An 18,609-nucleotide genomic window follows, 5' to 3' on the forward strand; every position below is an offset into this window, starting at 1 on the left:
GAAATGTAAACATCTTAACAAAAGCCGTTTTCTTGAAAATTTTCTATTCTTACATGGTTCATCTGAATGCATTTGCACCTACACTAAGTGTCTTTATATTCTGAAGTACATTCTTGTAATTGATTTTTTTACCAACACTTCTTAGACTTATCATAGTTTCATCTACAATATATAATCAATAATTTGGAATTCAGTTTTCCTATCAAGTAATCACTGTTTCATAAAGCTCTATAAGCTATCTTTGATAACACAGTATAAGGTAAATTATTACATCATACTTAAGAAAAATATTTTTTAAAGCTTTAATCCAAAGTCAGTGTAATCAGAGTTAGAAACAGTAAATGTGATCGGTGGTGTGGGATGTATCCTTGGAGGGTTTGCTCCCCTGGCTAAACAGAAGCAAAGACTTCTGAATTTGCTTGGATATTTCACTAAATTACTGGGAAAACCAGCATGCAAGGTACCGTATTCTCAAAACATGTAAGTATGATTTCTAAAATTCATTATTATCATCATGTGTCATCATTATCATTATGTGTAAATGCAGAAACTGTAGTAACTATGTTTATATTAGTACTGAGAGCTCTCCCATACACCATGAAATTCCGGATTGCAGTCTGTGTAGCCAGATCAGCTGGATTTACTGAAAATTAGTATGTCTCTGTGGATGATGCATGGTTTTGATTAGGTGACTATGTATGTCTGTAGTTAGTCTCAACATAAGCAAATTTTTAAAACATTCAGGTTGCCAATACAGTAACCCTTTTGTTCACTGCTTTTTTTTTTTTTTTTTTTTTTTTTTTTCTTCAAGAAATATATACTTATATGCCCTGAATTTATCCTAAAGCAGGTGTGGTTTATAAATGAATTGCAGAAGTGAACATTTTTCAGAGAGGTAGCAGATGCATTTGGCTGTATGCAGATGGGCATTTCTTCATTTGCAGGTGGCTTACCAAAAAGGGACTGAAATTTTCATAATGACATGTCATTCTGTCAAAATTTCAAATGTCTTTCTTTCCTTTTGAAAGGCAAAAGTTTACATGATTGCAGCAGGGGTCATAGCAGGTGTGTATCTTCTTGGAATCGTCGTTCTTTTTCTTGGAGTAAAGGAAAGGGATGGTAAGTTATATTTAAATATGCCTCAATTTAATAATAGTTATTTCACATTCCTTTATTCAAAAGATTTTTATTTTATGTATTCTGCTTCTCTTAGATCCTTATGCCTTAAATTCAGACAGAGCAATTCCTTTTTGTAAGGGACTTGCACTCACCATGAAGCATGGTCCATATGTGAAGCTTACAGCTTCATTTCTTCTCATCTCAACAGCAGTTCAGGTAACTTCAGACCCTCTCAGTCTGTGTCTTGGCCTCATTCCACTCCCAGCATGGGAGAGTCTGAAATGCAAATAACCTTTGGCTGGTGATGGAGGGGTGATCTAGGGGGTGTTGCCTTCCCCTGTAAATCAGTAGGGAACCAGAGTCCTCTTTTGGTGCCTGGGGTCCTGTGTGGCTGGAGATGGTTCTTACAAAGGAGAAGCATAGCCAAAGTCCTGACCATTTAAAGACTTTTTTCCTTTTCTGGTGTGTTTTTTTTTTTTTTTTTTTTTTTTTTTTTTTTTTTTAATAAAAGGTGAAGAACTAGTCCTAGTGACCCATCTGGGTCATTCTGTCTTATCCATCCACAGTCTCCTGTGGTTTCAGTTGCTTAGAGAATGCTTTTTCTCTTCTGTCTATTATCTCTGTGTGCCCTGTTTAAACTCTTGCCCCTCTCCTTTGTGTCGGTGACTGCTCTCAGATAGTGGCTGAGCTGGATCTTGTGTCAGAGTTAGGTAGAGCTCATTTTGAAATGAGGACCTGCAATTGGATGTGGCTCTCACAAAAAAGATGCGGTGCATCCTCCCATAGAGAGGAGCTGTAAAAAAGCCACTCAGTAAGAAACTCTCACTCTCCATAAGTACAGCAGGCTTTTTAAGCCTGACTTTTAGGACATGTTCAATTCAGTAAATGTATTATTTTACTCTGAACTTGTACATATCAGTTGAAGTTTGCTTTATTTTGAAAAGCAAATAATTATCACATTTTTGTCAAGAGACTCTTAATCATGTGAACCATTGATCAAGGGAGTATCAGGACAGAATGCAAGAATATGACATGTAAGAGAGCAGTTCTATGCTCACCAGCAGTTCTGGTGAATTATTAAGTTCCTTGGAAGGACTGCTTAAAAGTTTGTTTGCCAAAGAAGCACTGAACTTTTTTGTTGGCCTGAATTTGGGCACAGCATCTGCTAGTCTTTGCTGGAATACCCAAGGGTGAGAAACAATAACAGAAGTTATTTCTGCTCATGTCTGGGATCTGCAGGTACTGTGGGCAACTGCAGAGACAGGGAGAAGATGAAAGGTGAAAGGTCCCTTATTGTCCACATCCTTCCAGCATCCACTCAGTCAGCAGGGATATAGAGCACATCTGGTTGCTGGCAGCCAACTACTTGCTGACAGCACCCAGAGAGGAAAAGATCATCTCAGTCCATATCTCTCTGTTTTGCTGTTTGTGCAGACTGAAGGGAAGGTGTGAGGGGAGGCAGACGCTGGAAGCTCTGTTACTCCAGTTGGGCCAGCATAAGCAACCCTTGCTGCTGTTATTCGAGGGAGGGACACTGATTTTGTGAAATTTAGAGAATGGATTACTGCTCAGCAAAAGGAATGGGCAGGAAAAGATGCATTGGCTGTAATTCCAGAGTGTGATATCCTATGTCTAAAATTTGGGCAGCATAAACAGGGACACAAACTAGGGAAGAGTTTGTGGCAATAGAGACAGGATACAACTTTTTGGATATCCTAATTTGTATACAGGTGATTGGCCACCTGTAATCTACAAGTACACAAAGGAGCAAGAATTGATCATGCTGCTGTGGCATGAGTATTAAATCCTCCTCTGTCACTCTGCTTCTGCAGAATTGCTGGAGCTGGCCCTCCATCATATTCTGGTGTTCAGAATCCCCCTGAGTTCTGCAGAAACATGATGGTGGCAGTGGCCTCATCTGTCATATAACAGTGCAGTTAGATCCTCCCATCTGATGAGGATTCAAATGTAGGGAGATATCTGACCCAAAGCTACACTCCATAGCTGAGGGTGCATACAGAACCAGCTGCTTTACTACAGGAAATTGGCAGAAGTGTTATTACAGCTGAAACGTTAGTTGTTTTGGAGTCAGAGCTTCTGGAGAAAGATTTATGGCCTTGCTGGGGAAGAGAAAGGGCAGTTTCTGGCAGTAGCCTGCAGCTGAGACAACACAAGGCAATTGAGACATAGGGAATAAAGCCTCGAGACAGAATCCTTTCATAGGGCCATTTCTATGGTCAATTTTATTCTCTGTTAGGTGTGGCTTACCTTCTGCTTGCCCCAGTATTACTGGCATGTTATTCCAGTGATAATAGGACAGTTACTGCTTCTTTAAGTTGCTGCAAACAAGGGAAGAATGAGACTCCCAAACCCTACATTTAACAAATCAGTCACCAACTATGTTTAACTAATATGGAGTATGATGCAATTTTTGTCTTTTTAAAATTTTCCATTGTCTTTTGGTGGTCACCAAATGTCTTAAATCCCACAGCTGGAGCAGGGAAACTTTGTCCTGTTCTGCACTCACGCTGCTGGCCTCCGCAATCACTTCCAATATTTGGTGGTGACCATCTTGGTGAGTTACACTTCTCTCCCAAATGTTACCTGGTTCTTGTTGGGCTTTGGCACAAAATTACAGAAGACAAGAAGAGTTTTGTGTCTCAGCAGACCTGTTAGGAAGCTACACTATCTTTTTCATTGTCTTTTTGAAATAAAGCTGGTGTTCCCTACTGCAGTTCTAAAAAATAGTGATTTGGAGCTTTTAATTAATTCCTTGTTGTTTTTACCTGTAAGCCACAGCTTCTATAAAAGGCAGAAGCTGCTTCTAGAAAGGAGGTCTGGAATTTTACCTCCTTTGTCCCTTTCACCAGTCCTAAGTGCTGAAAATTAAACAACTTCAACTTGCATAATCATACACATGACTCCTCTGGGCTAGGCAACCTGCAAGGATAAATATTTTAAATACCCAGAAATATGAAGATTCCTCTCAAGAGCAATTGGCAGTGTGATAAAAAGATCCTTTTAGAGAATCTTTTTTCTTAACATGAAGATGTAGAATTCTGCTTGCTTAGGTGATACTTATCCTTTCCCACATCATACGACATATCTTTTCCAAAATCATTAAAACCAAGATGTTGGAGAGCAAAAGAGGAATGCTGGGTATCTTAAGGCTCTGTAAGTGATTGTCACCAAGAAGAGAGACAAGAGACAGTAGAGTTAAAGTGAATAAAGACCAAAATATAACTAACAATTAGATGACATTTAAATAAAGGTCAAGTGTAAGGCTGCCATTAGTAGTAGTTCTTCAGTGCATAGATAGTACATTGCTTGTGGTTGTTGCTGCTATGGGTGAGTAGTTTGGTGTCTGACTTCAAGCTTATGTTATGTTGACTTCAAGAAACTATTTCTCTTACAGATTGTTCCTAAGAAGGGACACACAGTATGGAATGTACTCTTAAGTATCTTAGGATAGGCTTATCTTGCACTTCAGCTTTCTTCCTGTACCATGGGGTAGAGAAAATTCACTCATCATTTGTCAGGTTCAGGCAGTGAGGCAAAAGTCATTAGCACAAAGTGTGGCTGTTTCCAGTATGTTTGAACTTTAATGACTGAGCACAGCTTTGACTGCTGTGGCTTGCATTAGAAAAGGAAATTTTAAGACAGAGTCTTCTAAGATTTGACTGTGGAAAACCCTCTGATGGATAGCTTAACAATGAATTTTAAAAAGTCACTCAAAGGATGAGGAGAAACAAGAATCTGCATGTTCACCTTCCTTTCAGGCTTTTATGTACTAGACAAAAAGATGTCTGTGAGCTCTACAGCTGAAGAAGACAGTGGAAGTAAGCACAGTACAGATACAGGTTTTTGTCCCTTGTAGGTGTCAGCAGCTGTGAGCGTTCCCTTCTGGCAGAAGTTTCTGCAGAGATTTGGCAAGAAGTGTGCAGCATGTGGGATTTCGGTAAGCAAATCCTCTGAGAAAAAGAATTATTCTTGTGCTCATTTAGTTTGACAACGAGCCACTTCAGGGGCTCTTTCAAGTGCTTATAACATAAATCTATGTGAAATTTGCTCTGTTCCAGAGTTTGTTTTAAATCATTATACCAAATTTCAGACAGATTCCAAGTTTCCAAGGGAAACTTTTAAGAAATGGATTGATGCCAAAGGGAGGTCCCAGTTTATTTAAGAATCTGCACAAGTTCTCCTCATTTGAAGCTCTCAGAATTGAGCTTCAATGAGGTTTGATAAATTCAGATCTAAGTTGCCTCATGTTGACAAGTTATATGTTGTGCAAGGCTTGTTTTGTGTTTGTTATATGGTGCTGAGGTGTCTGTAATTCAGTCTCACAGAAGGAAACAAAAGTCTGTTAGACACCCCCTCTAGGAGCATTCACATCCCTCTGAATAGGGAGGGACAGTTATTAGTGAAGTAAAGAAAAAGGTGACCTACCTGAGAAAAGGAGCCTAGTTTAACTCTGACACAGCTCTGCAAAGCCAGCTCAGTGAGCCTGCCCTTGTCACTGATGGATTATTTTAAGTCCCTTACTTAGTGCAGACAGCAGCAATTTTCTGTCATCATCCTTGATGAGTTATTGTATAGGCCTGTTCCTCCATTTTCCCCCTGTTTACCTTCAATTATTTATGAAAGAGGAAAGAAAAATTGCCTTGAGCACAACAAAACAGGAGGACTTGAAAAATCCAGCCCAAAGCTATATGTTAAAATTTGAACAAAGCTGAAAAATTTAGGTCTGGTGCCAAAGTTGAACAGTTATAATTTTTGGAATTAAAAGCTGTGTTGTAATGACTTCCAGAGAATCAGAAGTAACTTTAAAACCCAAGTTCCAAATATGCTGAATTGTTATGTGTTTTGAAGTAGGCATCTGGAATTTGAGCCCCATCCTTATTTCTTTTTACCACTTGAGCAAAGAGAATTGCCGAAAGCAGTGTTGGCCCATTGACTGGGAATGCAGATTTCCTCCTTAGGAAATCTCCTCCTCTGTCTACTTGGACACAAAAAATGCTTTCTTCAACCAACTTGGCTCTATAAATTTAGTTTTACATGACTGGAAAGCCTGTCAGCACCTCTGTAAACATGGTTTAACTTAATTTTACAGTTGAGTTACTTGACTGTTATGGTCCAAGTGGGGGATGGATTGAAAAAAAAGCCACCTCTCTGCTTCACCTTGTAGACATTTCTCAGGGGACTCAGTGTGTGCTCAGTGATGGATTTTGTGTCTGACAATGCATCACAGGAGCTTCCTACCCTACCACCTTGTGTGGTCTGTACAGCTAATCTGTACTCTCCCACAATGAAATAAAAGCACATCATTTAAGGCTCCTAAGTTTGTCACTGGGGAATGTTCTACTGAAAGGGAAGGAGACAGGGAAGAAAACTTTTTTTTTTTTTTTTTTTTTTTTTTTTCTAAAACCTCACTCAGCTTTCAGGGCGAACATGCGATTGGAAATTCAGTTTCCTGAAAAAAAAAAAAATCACAGTGCTCCTGACTAATTTTTCCTGTTAAGGTGAGTCTATGTTGAAGAGAGCCCTCAAAGAGTTTAGAATCTGGTAGATAAGCAACAAGAATCTTGGGTTTCTTCCACTGATATTTCTCCCTTTTTACCCATTCCCCCAAAGGAGATGACCAACAAGTCTAACTACTGATTAAGTATCTCAAGTTCCTAGAAATTTAAAACCTAGAATTTTGGGAATTATCAGGAATTATCCTGCTCCCAAGCAGGATCCTTGATAGCATTCTTCCCACAACCAGGTTGGTGCAAAAGCTAGAAATTTTTCTCTTCTGTTTATTTCCTTCAGCTTCCACTTGCTGTGTTCATTTAGGTGTCTACTCTGCCCTCACAGGGCAAACACCGAACTTACACACAGCAAGTCTCAGCTGGTGACTGGAATTGAAATTGTCATGAGAAATTTAAAGAAGTGTGGAATCTTCTTGATTTATAGTTTTGGCAAGGTGTCTAAAAACAAAGACAGCTCTCTCCCACAACTCTAGCTTCCATCCTAGCCAATAATATCCTTTGGCTGTGGGTTTTGCAGGATTTAGTACAAATAATAGCACCTCCTCACAGATATACAATGGTTTATTTGCTGTCTATGAGCACTGTGCACCATGGAGAGATGTCTTTGGATGAGTCCTGGCTCTGCAGCCCCATTTCCACTCTCCCATCCTGTTTCCACTCACATCCTCCCTGCACCTTTTCCTGATTTGCCCTTCATAGCGTGCTGCTGCAGAGACCAGTACCACCCTCAGCATCCCAGCAGGGTCACCTTGCATGGTGCTGTCGGGGCTCGGATGGAAGGCACGGGGTAACTGCAGAATGTTGTTTATAACTCAGAGGGCAGCAGCCCTGTGACAAGGGGGTAGATGCCAATAGCAGAGTATTTGCTTTACAAGTAAGAAGGAAGGAACTGCATTAGCTGTTTATTGCAGTGGGAGCACTGCCCCCATGACTGCGCTGCCACTGCATGAGCGAGACATTAGGGCATTGTAACCTCAGTCCTGCTGGCCCTGCTTCTCTTTCTCTAGGAAATTACAGTTACAATGATTATTATTATTGATCTAGAATTTTGTTTAAGTGCTTTGGTTTCTGAGTAGGTGTCCCATGTGGAGCATAAGGCAATCATAAAATTGCTTATAGACAACATAAAATCTGATATTGCTGGAGTGCTCTCTTGTGGTGAAACAACGATTTTGCCACAACAGTGGGCTAATGCAAGGATTATCTGCCTGTGCTGGTAACTTGCAGTCAGGAAAGGTTATTTTCTGCCTCCTTAGCTTGGGAGCAAATGCTTTAGATGGGAAATGCATTTAAAACATAAACATAATGGATTAGACTCCAGGACTCCCAGAATCACTTATCATACAGAACTGTAAATAGCAATGCTTAGGGGAATCACTCTCTGTGAAAGCTCTTCTCATGCCCTCAGCTCCCAAGCTGCACGTATAGAGGATTGAAACACTTAATGTTAAACTAATCCCCATCATTAAAAAGCCCTGTGGATAAGCCCCTGGTTCTGGATTCTACATGTGCTGCTGTGCCTGTGGTTCACAGGCATGGGAGATGGAGCATGTGACAGGTATAGGACAGCTGGGCAGTAGGCATTCAATCAACATTTTAAAAAGTGGATTTTCAGTCCTGTAAGCCCATTGATTCAAGTTGAAATTGAAGAAATCTAGTGACTATAACTACTGCCAGAAAACAAATCCGAAGCATCACAAATTAATTTGGTTTTGAGGGTAAACTCTGTGGCTTGTCATGCAATGTCATGAGTGGATCCATCTGTGGGGAGTGGAGTAAACCACTCTGACTTCTGGGTTTAGTTATTGCTGAGTATGTATATGGCTTTAAAGTGGTGATTGGAAATGAAAGCAAATTCTTCCTCATCAAGACTGAAGATGATCTGTGAAATGGTATATGTACAGTTTAAAATGACCACTGAAGCCCTTCCATTCCCCTTGAAATGCAGTGTGAGGAAGTTTTAAGGCATTGTCTCTAATAGTAAATTAAATAGTTCCACTGGCCTAGAATAGAAATGGACATTTGGTCATCTCTGTTATTTAACTGGCAGAAAAATCTTCACCCAAGCTGATTAGCAATCTCCTGAGAATTATCAGTGTTCATGGATAAGGGAAGAGCAACTGACAGTGTCTAGCTGGACTTGTGCAAAGCATTTGACACTGTCCTGCATGTCATGTTTGTCTGTAAGCTGGAGGGGCATGGATTTGGTGGATGGACGACTCATGGATAAGGAATTGGCTGGATGGTGGCACCCAAAGTGTTGTGGTCAATGGCTCAATGTCCAAGTGGGGGCCAGTGAGGAGTGTCATCCCCAGGGGTCTGTATTGGGACCGGTGCTGTTCAACATCCTTGTCAGGGACATGGAGAGAGGGACTGAGGCACCCTCAGCAGGTTTGCTGGTGGCACTGATCTATCTGTGTGGTGCAGGTGACACGCTGGAGGGAAGGGATGCCATCCTGAGGGGCTTGGACAGGCTTGAGAGGTGGGAATGTGGGAACCTCATGAAGTTCAGCAAGGCCAAGCACAAGATCCTGCACCATGGTCAGGGCAATTCTAAGCACAGAAACAGTCTGAGCAGTGAATGGATTGAGAGCAGCCCTGAGGGGAAACAAATGGGAAGAGCTTAGAGCCCCTTCCAGTGCCTAAAGCAGCTTCAAGAGAGCTGCAGAGGGGCTTCCTACAGGGGCATGGACTGATAGGACAAAGGGGAATGGCTTTAACCTGACAGATAGGTAGATTTAGATTGGATACTAGGAAGAAATTCCTTACTCTGAGGGTGGAGAGGCCCTGGCACAGGTTGCCCAGAGATGTGGGTGCCCCATCCCTGGAAGTGTTCAAGGCTAGGGCTTGAACATTTGGATGGAGCTTGGAGCAGCCTGGTCTAGTGGAAGGTGTCCCTGCCCATGGCAGGGGGACTGGAATGAGATAATCTTTAAAGGTTCCATCCAAACCAAATCATTCTATTATTCTGTCTAGCATAGTTTGGGAATCAACCACTTTAGGGCTCTTGACAAAAACTATTTATATGGCCATAGGTTTTTTGGAGACCATGAATGTTTAGGACTATGAATGTGGCCAGGGTCTGTGAGTTGGCTTCAAGACTGGTAAACAGGCTTTTGGGTCTGTTTAATTTACTAGTTCAATTGTAGCCCTAATACTGCTAACAGAGATGACACTGCTATCACTTGTCCTACTTTTCTCTAATTATTCTGGGTAGTTAAGTACAGATTGGCTCTGGGCTTTTTGGAAATGCAATTTGACCAAAATACTGAAGTGTGAGACATTGCTGTGTGTGAACTGTTCTGTACATGGTTCTGTATTTAGAAGGGAACAATCTGTATAGCATTGAGCAGTGCATGCTGTAACTTAGATATAATGCTTTTCTTCTTCAGTGGATGATTCCTTTTGCAGTCATGCTAGTGACCATTCCAAACCTGATCCTGGCTTACTTCGTGGCCTTCGTCTCTGGTCTGAGCATTGCAGCATCTCTTCTGTTGCCATGGTAGGAGAATTTTACATTTGAGGTGGGGAATGGATGTATTTCTGCATTACATGTATGTACTACTGCATGGAATTTGCCTCTGAAAAAGGCAGAATATGGCAAGAGTCACTTCTTCTAAGAATCTTTTTTTTGGTTTTATAGTGGATGCTATATGCAGTGATATGAGCTTGGTTGCCCTGTTGTTAACAGACTACATCCACCATAACTGTAGCTGCTTTTTGTACACAAGAGTATATAAATTAATCAATCATCTAAGTAGCTATACAGCATTTGATAACATTGCTTCAGGAATTATGAAGTTAGGCAAATCAATTAATGCTGAGCAATTAAGAATGCAGCAGAGGACACATAACGCGAACTATATCTAACCTTACTTTTTGTAAGGGCATGTAGTTATAGAACAAGGGGTAATGGCTTTAAACTGAAAGATGATGGATTTAGATTAGGTTTTAGAAAGAATTTCTTTACTGTGAGGGTGGTGAGGCCCTGGCACAGATTGCCCAGAGAAGCTATGGATGCCCCATCCCTGGAAGTGTTCAAGGCCAGGCTGGATGAGGCTTGGAGTAACCTGGGATAGTGGAAGGTTTCCCTGCCCATGGCAGGGGGCTGGAATGAGATGATCTTTAAAGTCCCTTCCAACCCAAATCATTCCATCATTCTGTATATCCCTGCTTGAGTAGTCCTCTGTTATAGATCAAATACACGAGGTTATGATTATAAGAAGCCAAGAATTCAAGGTCTTTTGCACTTGAGGACGGAAAATAAGTGGGGAAAAACAACTTAAGGATGAGCATGGCAGGATATTTCCTCTTCAGATTAAATAATTGTTACTGAGATCACATTAACCAGTAAGCAAGACCATTGCTGAGAGCACTGTTTTTCATAACTTGTTTGTACAATGCCCTGAGAACTCCAGGAGATCATGGAATACATAGTTTGAAATTAGTTGTCAGACTATGTAAGCTTTTCTGCACAGAGGGTGAGAAGCCCTTTCTTTTTCCAACAGTAAATGATTACATATATTGGAAATAAAATGTCAATTCACAATTAACATCCAAGCAGCTTCCATCCTAATTCCCCATTACTTAATTCAGTCTCTTTGAACTAGAGAGAGAATAGATTTCATTGGTTTCTGAAAATGTTACCTTGTCAAAAGAGTTATTTCAGAGTGCAGTTGTTCAGACATTCAGTCCCTTGAAATCTTAAGAAACATCGGGGGGGTGTTTATTGTTCTTTTTCAATATCACAACTTCTGATTGGAATGACAGGCAGACTAGGAAATTCTGTCACCTCTCAAGTGTTTGATGGCTTTTCAGTGATTTTCCACATTGTAATATATGGCCATGCTTTTCTTACACATTTTTTTGCCCTCCTTTCCAGGAGTAGAACTTTTTGAACTGGATTCTTTCATGTGCATGCCTACACCAATAAGCTTAAAAATGGAGGAGAGCTGTGCTCTATTTCATTGAGTCTGGACTTTGAAAAGAAGTTTTGGCTCGAGTTTTTCCTTTATCTTGCTCACTTCTAGGTCAATGCTGCCTGATGTTGTTGATAACTTTCGCCTGCAGAATCCCCATGGGAAAGGACATGAAACCATTTTCTATTCTTCTTATGTTTTTTTTACCAAGATGTCAGCAGGAATTGGTTTAGGAGTTTCTGCAGCAGGACTGGAGTAAGTAATGCTGTGTTTCCACTTAGTGTATCTACTCTGAAAGCATTCTGAGGTTACAACACTTCTACCCTGTGGAGTTAATTGCATTCTTGCCCTGAGCCTGAAAGTGCCAGCAGCTCCAGATGGCTGACCACTAAAGACAGGATTGGTGCCATCTAGGCCAGACAACTGAGCATTAAGTTACTTGCCCTGACATGGTTCTGTTCAGAAAAACCTGACTTCTCTTCAGATTTTCCTCTTTTCAAATACTCATGTAAATTGTAGTGGTTTATATGAATCAAGAACTAAACATGAAAGTGCAGGAGATAAAGGTCCCCCACAGGTGATACAGGTGTTTTGTGCATTCCCTGTTGCACCTGAACTGGACTATCTCTAGGAGCTTGTAAGACTTTACATGGACTGGAGTACTTCCAGGGGTGCCAGAAGCCTGTTCAGCATGAAAGGATCACCAATTCCTGCATGATTTTAGGGACCTGGATACTGATCAGAGTCAGGAACAGCCTTTCTCACAGCTCTGCCTGTCACCTAGACCAGGTCACTTTAGGAGAGGGTTTATGGTCTCTTTCCACTTGGTCTTGTCTGTTCTGACCAAACAGGTTGAGTAAGTGGCCAGGCATCTCCTGCCCTGCCTTTGTGCAAGACCTGGCAGAAAGGGCCTGTGCCTGCCCCTGCTACAGCACACAAATACTTAGAAGGGAAATCCAGCCCTCGATTCCAGATGAGGTCTTGGTAACCAGAATGTTTTGCTTTGGGGCCTTGAGCTGAAATTGCTAAATAACAGGCAGTGCTTGACTGAACATTTTGGGTTTAGGAATTTTAACGGTTTATTGCTAAAACCCTCAAATAATTTGCTGTTCCCCAGTTAGCCCCTTTTCAATTGCATTCCAGTTGGGTCCCAGCAATTTGTCAAGGCAGATGTTTGTGGGAGAACACAGAAGACAGAGTGATGCCAAATGAGCTTTCATTAGGTGGATGTTCAGAAGAAAAACTCATTCCACAAATTAGGATTAGGAATTTGAGTATATCAGCAGTTGTGGGACTGCATGGAAGCCCTGAATCAATGAAGTGTACCTAACTCTGAGCACTTGAGTAAATTTGTCTATCTTGAGACGAGTGCTTAAGTGTGTGTTTAAATTAAAGTTAATTATTGCTGTTGAAATTGGTGAAATTACTTCCATGCTTTTAAAGCAGAGCTTGAATACTTTGCTGAATATTAATAGGAAACACATAACAGATTAATTTCACAGAACCACAGAATCACAGAATGGGTAGGGCTGGAAGTGGCTCATCTGCTTCCAACTTTCCTTGCTCAAGCAGGGTCATCCCAGAGTACAGGGCACAGGATTGTGTCCAGACAGTTCTGGAATATCTCCAGTGAGGGAGACTCCACAGCCTCTCTGGACAATCTGTTCAGGGCTCAGTCACTGCAGTTCTGCCTCATGTTCAGGTGAAACTAACTGGGCATCAGTTTATTTCCTTACATGGGATCCCACAATCATTTCTTTAAAAGTATGCAAGAAATTTGATCGATTTCAACAGCAATAATTAACTTAAATGTTATATATAATAACAAGAAAATACAGAGATAATGCAGTTATCTGAAGTTGAGCACAAAAATGAGGTTTGAAAAACACAATTTGAAATGTAGTGGGGAGAAGGAAAAAACAGAGGTGTAGGGAAAATGGGAGAAAAGTCTTGAAGAGTGAGAGGGGTGGGAAGAAGGAAGCCTTCAGGTGAACAACAGCCTTTTATCTTTGGACATACACACAACACTTGTTTCAATTTGTTTAGGTTTACTGGGTACAAGCCAGGGATATGCAGACAGTCAGATGATGTGATCCTCACACTGAAACTCCTCATTGGAGCAGTCCCTGCCATCCTCATCCTTTTAGGTTTATTTATACTCCTTTTCTACCCCATCACTGAAGAAAGTCGGAAAGAAACAAAGCTTGCCCTTGAAGAGTTAAGGTAAGACTGGATTGGCAGTAAAACAGCAGCAACACCCCCACAGCAGCTCTTAATCACACTGGGAAAATTATTATTGTAAGGATTCCCTATAATCTTTACAACAAAATAAAACAATGTGCTCTTAGTCAAATTATTAACAGAATGGTACCGTGACATGTTCCAGTATCTCTTTTTTGTAGTGCAATACTACCTGCTTAGAGGACCATTTATCAGAAATTTCAGCTGCTCTATTTACATTTTCTCTGGAGTGGCTCACAAAGCAGTATTGTGGTACATTGTTTCAGGCCAGAAATGAGGAATATTCTACATAGATTAAATTTGTGGGGATCATGTGAATAGCTACAATTTACTTTTATATAGAAGAAAATGGTATGTTGTTGACTGCATTCTTGGTGTTTATGGGATACAAGAAACATCCAAACCATTTAGAAGTGTAGGCAGAAAAGACTGTGGGAGAAAAAAAAGAGGTCAGCTTTGAGCTATTCTTTCCCTTTTTACTCTGTCACTCTCCCTTCCTCCCTTTTTCTCCTTCTCCAAGGAGAATCTTGTCTAGCTCTAATTTCTCCAACTCTGTCAACTCCTGAGTACATACATAAGGACAGTCCCAGCAGACTGATGGATAAAATACCAAAAAAAAAAAAAAAAAAATTCTTTGTCTTGATTTTATTATCCCAATTTACTGGAATTGAAAACTGATTTTCATGCTAAGAGGTCAATTCCAGGACCTAAGCAAGGGTGCCTGGGACCAATTCATGCCCTAAAATATCCAAGATATGTACATGGGGTTGGCAAATAAGACAAAGGCCTCTGTGCAGACTGGAGGGGCCAGGGTAAACAATCTAAAATGGGACTGGTCCCTCTGTACAGGAGCTTCAGTCGTTGTCCTGAACAACTGCACCTTGCTGGGGGTTCTCAGCTGTTTGAGATTGCCAAACTCAGCTTGATGAGTCAGCAGTGAAAGCCAGAAGTGTGTTCATGTATCATTTGTTCTGCTTTTACCAGGAGGAGCCATCAAAGCACAGAGAACTTGGACAGCCACAAAAAGGACACCCCTGTCTGAAAGATCTGCATGCAGTGGCTTTCCAAATACAGACTCACATCCCACCAACAAACTCTGTGAGAATTTTCTAGGTCATTTCTCTGCTCACATTTTATCAAAAAGGACAAAGGATGATTCTGACATAGCCAGTAATGAAATCAAGAGAGGACACCATTGTGCAAAGATACACCTAACTCCATGCACTGTGCTAGAAAAGACATTACATTACACATGTTCAGAAATGCAAGCTCTTTAAGGCTTGGGGTTTTTTTGTTTGTTTTTTTGAATGGTTAATGGGAAGCTGTGATCTTGTTCATGGGAGATTTTATGCATTTATAACTTAAGGGAAAAAAAAAAAGTGTAAATTGGACCAGAGAATTTTTAGGGTTCTGAAATGGAAAATACTCACAAGGGTCATCGAGTCCAATTCATGATGCACCATCCAAATATTAACTCACAATATACTTCACCTGTAGGGGCTGGGTTGGATTTTGAGCACAATCTCTACCTACAACTTGCACACTATTGTGTTTGGAAAGCACTTGGGAACCTGAAGTATACAATATGAAGTTAGGATTTCTTTTGTTTTGAAATTAAGCAAATCACTCATGCAGACATATTTGAAGGTTTTTTATTTTCATGTTTTGAGAGATTTTGAGGTAATCTAAGTTTATGGATTCTATAGGAAATAGAACCTTGCATTTCCCATTACTGATGTTTCTTCTGAAACCTGTAAATTGAGCTCTGTCAGAGAATGAGAACTTTGCATATTCAAAATCAACATCTCCCCTGAGGATACAAAAAATCAGTAGTCCCTTCCAAAAATTAAGTAATTCAAATTTCTTTACATTTTGGCCTTTAAGTAACCACCATACCCATTTCTCACATGGTGTAGGCTTTCTGCCTGACAAAACACCATGGCATGGGTATTAATCTCAGCTTGCACCTATTTTGTAATAATGAGGCTACACAAGTCTTTAAAATGGTGATTTTTTCTCAGTCAGGGATGTTATCATGCTTTAGATACATCAACTCATTTCTACTATAGATTTATACTGTTGAGCACATTTTTTAAATGAAAGACACACCTAATCTCGGGCACCTTCTGGAGCACTGAAGTTTGGACCTGTTCATTCTTGGCTTCTGCGGTCAGTGCAGGTTCCAGAGACTGGCTCCAAGCCTAAGCTAAAATGGTGGGACTCTGAAGACACATCTAAATCTGGAAGGTGAGAAATTCAAGAGGTTTGTTCACCTTGAAGAAATTAGCATAATGCAAGACAAGACATGAATTTCATCCTACTGTCTTCACTGTGTGACTCTGTGAGTGCCTTTTTGCTGTACCAGAAGTGCCTTTGGAGGACAGGCTTGCTGCTGTTTGGGAGCACCTGGAAGAAGTGGCCATCTGTAATTTGCTCACGGCCATCTGGGAAGTGGCTCACAGTGCTGGGCTGGAAAATTGGGAAAGATTTTGCTGAAGGACACTGGGATGTAAAATCAGTGCAACAACAGAGCATCTCATTAAGTTTGATACTGAAACCTTGTCAGGCAAGTTTGAAGTCAAAGGCCTTATAACTGTCCTCAAAATGCTTAATTATGAGGGAGCTTCTAAGGGTATATTTTGAGTGTGTGTGGATAAGAGTTAACTTCATTTAAGATTTCTATTGACTTGCCATCTAAGGCTGGGTTTTTTTGTTTTCTTCCTTGTTTTAGTTTTTGGACAAACCAAGATATGTATGCCTGGAGCATATGTGTTTACAACAATAAAAACCATAAGCCTGTTTACAATTTTCAGTCTGATGGAATTTGAAACAGCAGATTTACTGCACTTTGAAGTAGGTAAGTTATGTAGCAATATCACATAGCTCCAAAACAGCACAGAGAACAGTTTGGGACATTCAATTTATTCTGTAATATTTGTGTATTTCTGAATAGTCACGTTTAAAAATAACCAGAAGGCCCAGCAAAGGCTGTTAATGTTTTTTAATGGGTTATGTTTTCAGCTGCTATAAATCTGTAGCTACAAGGCAGTGGGTCTGTGTCAGTTTATATTAACTGAACACTCAGCCCAGGGATAAAAGGGCTGCAGAAAGTGCTGGCTGGGGTTGAATTGAACCATTTGAATGTGGCTTACAATACTATTTCTAGATCAGTTGTGCAGTTGCCTCTAAAACTGCGTAACACCCACTCTGAATTCAGACTCTTGGAAAGTAAACTTGGTTGATTGTAAACTGTTTTCTTATTCTTCAGAGAGACAATGTGACCTCACTGAAATATACTCAGTCCTCACTTTGCATATGGCACCAACAGGAACTGCCAAAAGAAAAGATAAATAGATTAAGTGAAGCAGACTATTTTTTATTTTGAAAATATAATTATTTTATTTCATTATCAGAAATATAATGTTGATGTAATTTTGTTGAGAAAATAGGTGTGTTTTTGCAAGTCAGAATAATTAAGTGCAGGATAAGATTATTTTTGTAACTTTCTTTTTTTAGACTCAGTGTTGGTGCAGTAAAATGAAGGAGATTTATATGTCTCTTGTCAGTTTTAAATGGTGTGTATGCCTTATGCACGTTCAGAACATGTGAAAGAAACAAATTTTTATGTTGACAAGCATTCAGATTAAATGCTAATCTAATGTAAACCTCTTGCCTTCCTGCTGACTGGCAGTAACAGGGGCCAGGTTTAATTCCCAGGGGTTCTCCTTCAGGTAATACCCAAACATATTAATAAGAATATGGGAGATTGGATTAAACCAGCTGGGTGCCTAAGGGACAGCACTTCCCCACCTGCACACAGGCAATTCCAACAAATATGGGAAGAAAAGGAAAGGATAACAGTGTTGTGGGTCACTGGGTATTGCTCTGTAAGCCAAACCATGTCCAATTCCTTGATTTTGCTGAAGTGCAGCGAGGGCAACCCAAATCTTCCATACTGGGCTGGTTGCTGGCAGTCAGTAGCTGAGCTGGTCACCAGTCACAGAATCATGGAATCACTACAGTTGGAAAAGACCTTGAAGATCATCAAGTCTAAAAATCAACCCAGTCTTCTCATCCAGTTTCATTGCTTTTCCTGCCTAACAACAATGCTGACACCTTCCAAGGTTACCCCACCTCCCTGAGAGTTCCTGCTGGTGAACAGGTAACCCCATGACCGAGCTGCTGTTCCCACCAGGCACTGATGGAGGGGGTTGCTGTTGGCCACCAGCTTTGCCTCTGTGTTCCCCTCCTGCCTCGCTGTCCCCTGCCTGCCCCTGAGCTCGCTGACCAACCTTGGCTTAGCTGGATTAGATGCCTTCTGCCCAGGCCCCCACTTTAACAGGTGGACACCACCTCGGACATCTGTCCCTGGGGAGTCCCTGTAGGCTGGGACCTTCTGCGTCAGGTCACTGGCTTTTCAGGAGGGGCTCTGAAGATTTGAGTACTAATTCCTTAAGTCAGTCCTGAACCTTATAAGAATTGCTGCTTGATTCAATCCCTGATGCATCCTCTCATCTTTATTCACTTTCAGCGTTCCAAGCAAAGTAGTTGAAGAGGAAAATGTTTTAAAGCAAACTGCTTTTGAGTTCAGAGTTTGTTTCCAAATATCACTTGTTCATTTACTTCTCTGCTTGCCTTTCTGGGCTGTAGACAGAAAACACAGACTTAAATCAATCTTCTTGAGAGAAGGAGTTTCCACCAGGAAAACCCAGATCCTTTCAGACTTGGTATCTATTGTCCAGCTCTAAGATGAAGAAGAGAGGGCAAGTTAGCTCCAAGTCCCATCCAATAGATTACAG

The 18,609-nt window shown here is 40.8% G+C and overlaps 1 protein-coding gene across 2 annotated transcripts in view; it reads left to right on the forward strand.

Moving 5' to 3' along the window:
* MFSD2B (MFSD2 lysolipid transporter B, sphingolipid) overlaps positions 1–16,715 on the forward strand; it is a 38,269-nt gene extending 21,554 nt beyond the window's left edge. Inside the window, exons 7-15 of one of the 2 annotated variants that reach the window (XM_053939332.1) lie at positions 1,029–1,119; positions 1,214–1,335; positions 3,611–3,694; positions 4,997–5,077; positions 10,043–10,152; positions 11,681–11,824; positions 13,616–13,792; positions 14,795–16,057; positions 16,542–16,715. In XM_053939332.1, the coding sequence (XP_053795307.1) occupies positions 1,029–1,119; positions 1,214–1,335; positions 3,611–3,694; positions 4,997–5,077; positions 10,043–10,152; positions 11,681–11,824; positions 13,616–13,792; positions 14,795–14,852 (867 nt within the window). In that variant the 3' untranslated portion in view covers positions 14,853–16,057; positions 16,542–16,715. Of the gene's footprint in view, positions 1–1,028; positions 1,120–1,213; positions 1,336–3,610; positions 3,695–4,996; positions 5,078–10,042; positions 10,153–11,680; positions 11,825–13,615; positions 13,793–14,794; positions 16,058–16,541 lie in introns of those variants that run through there. The other variant, XM_053939333.1, reaches the window with a different exon arrangement.
* The last annotated feature ends 1,894 nt before the right edge of the window (positions 16,716–18,609 follow it).

The sequence above is a fragment of the Vidua chalybeata genome, chromosome 3 (genome assembly GCF_026979565.1).
Source record: "Vidua chalybeata isolate OUT-0048 chromosome 3, bVidCha1 merged haplotype, whole genome shotgun sequence".
NCBI classification, from domain to species: Eukaryota; Metazoa; Chordata; class Aves; order Passeriformes; family Viduidae; genus Vidua; species Vidua chalybeata.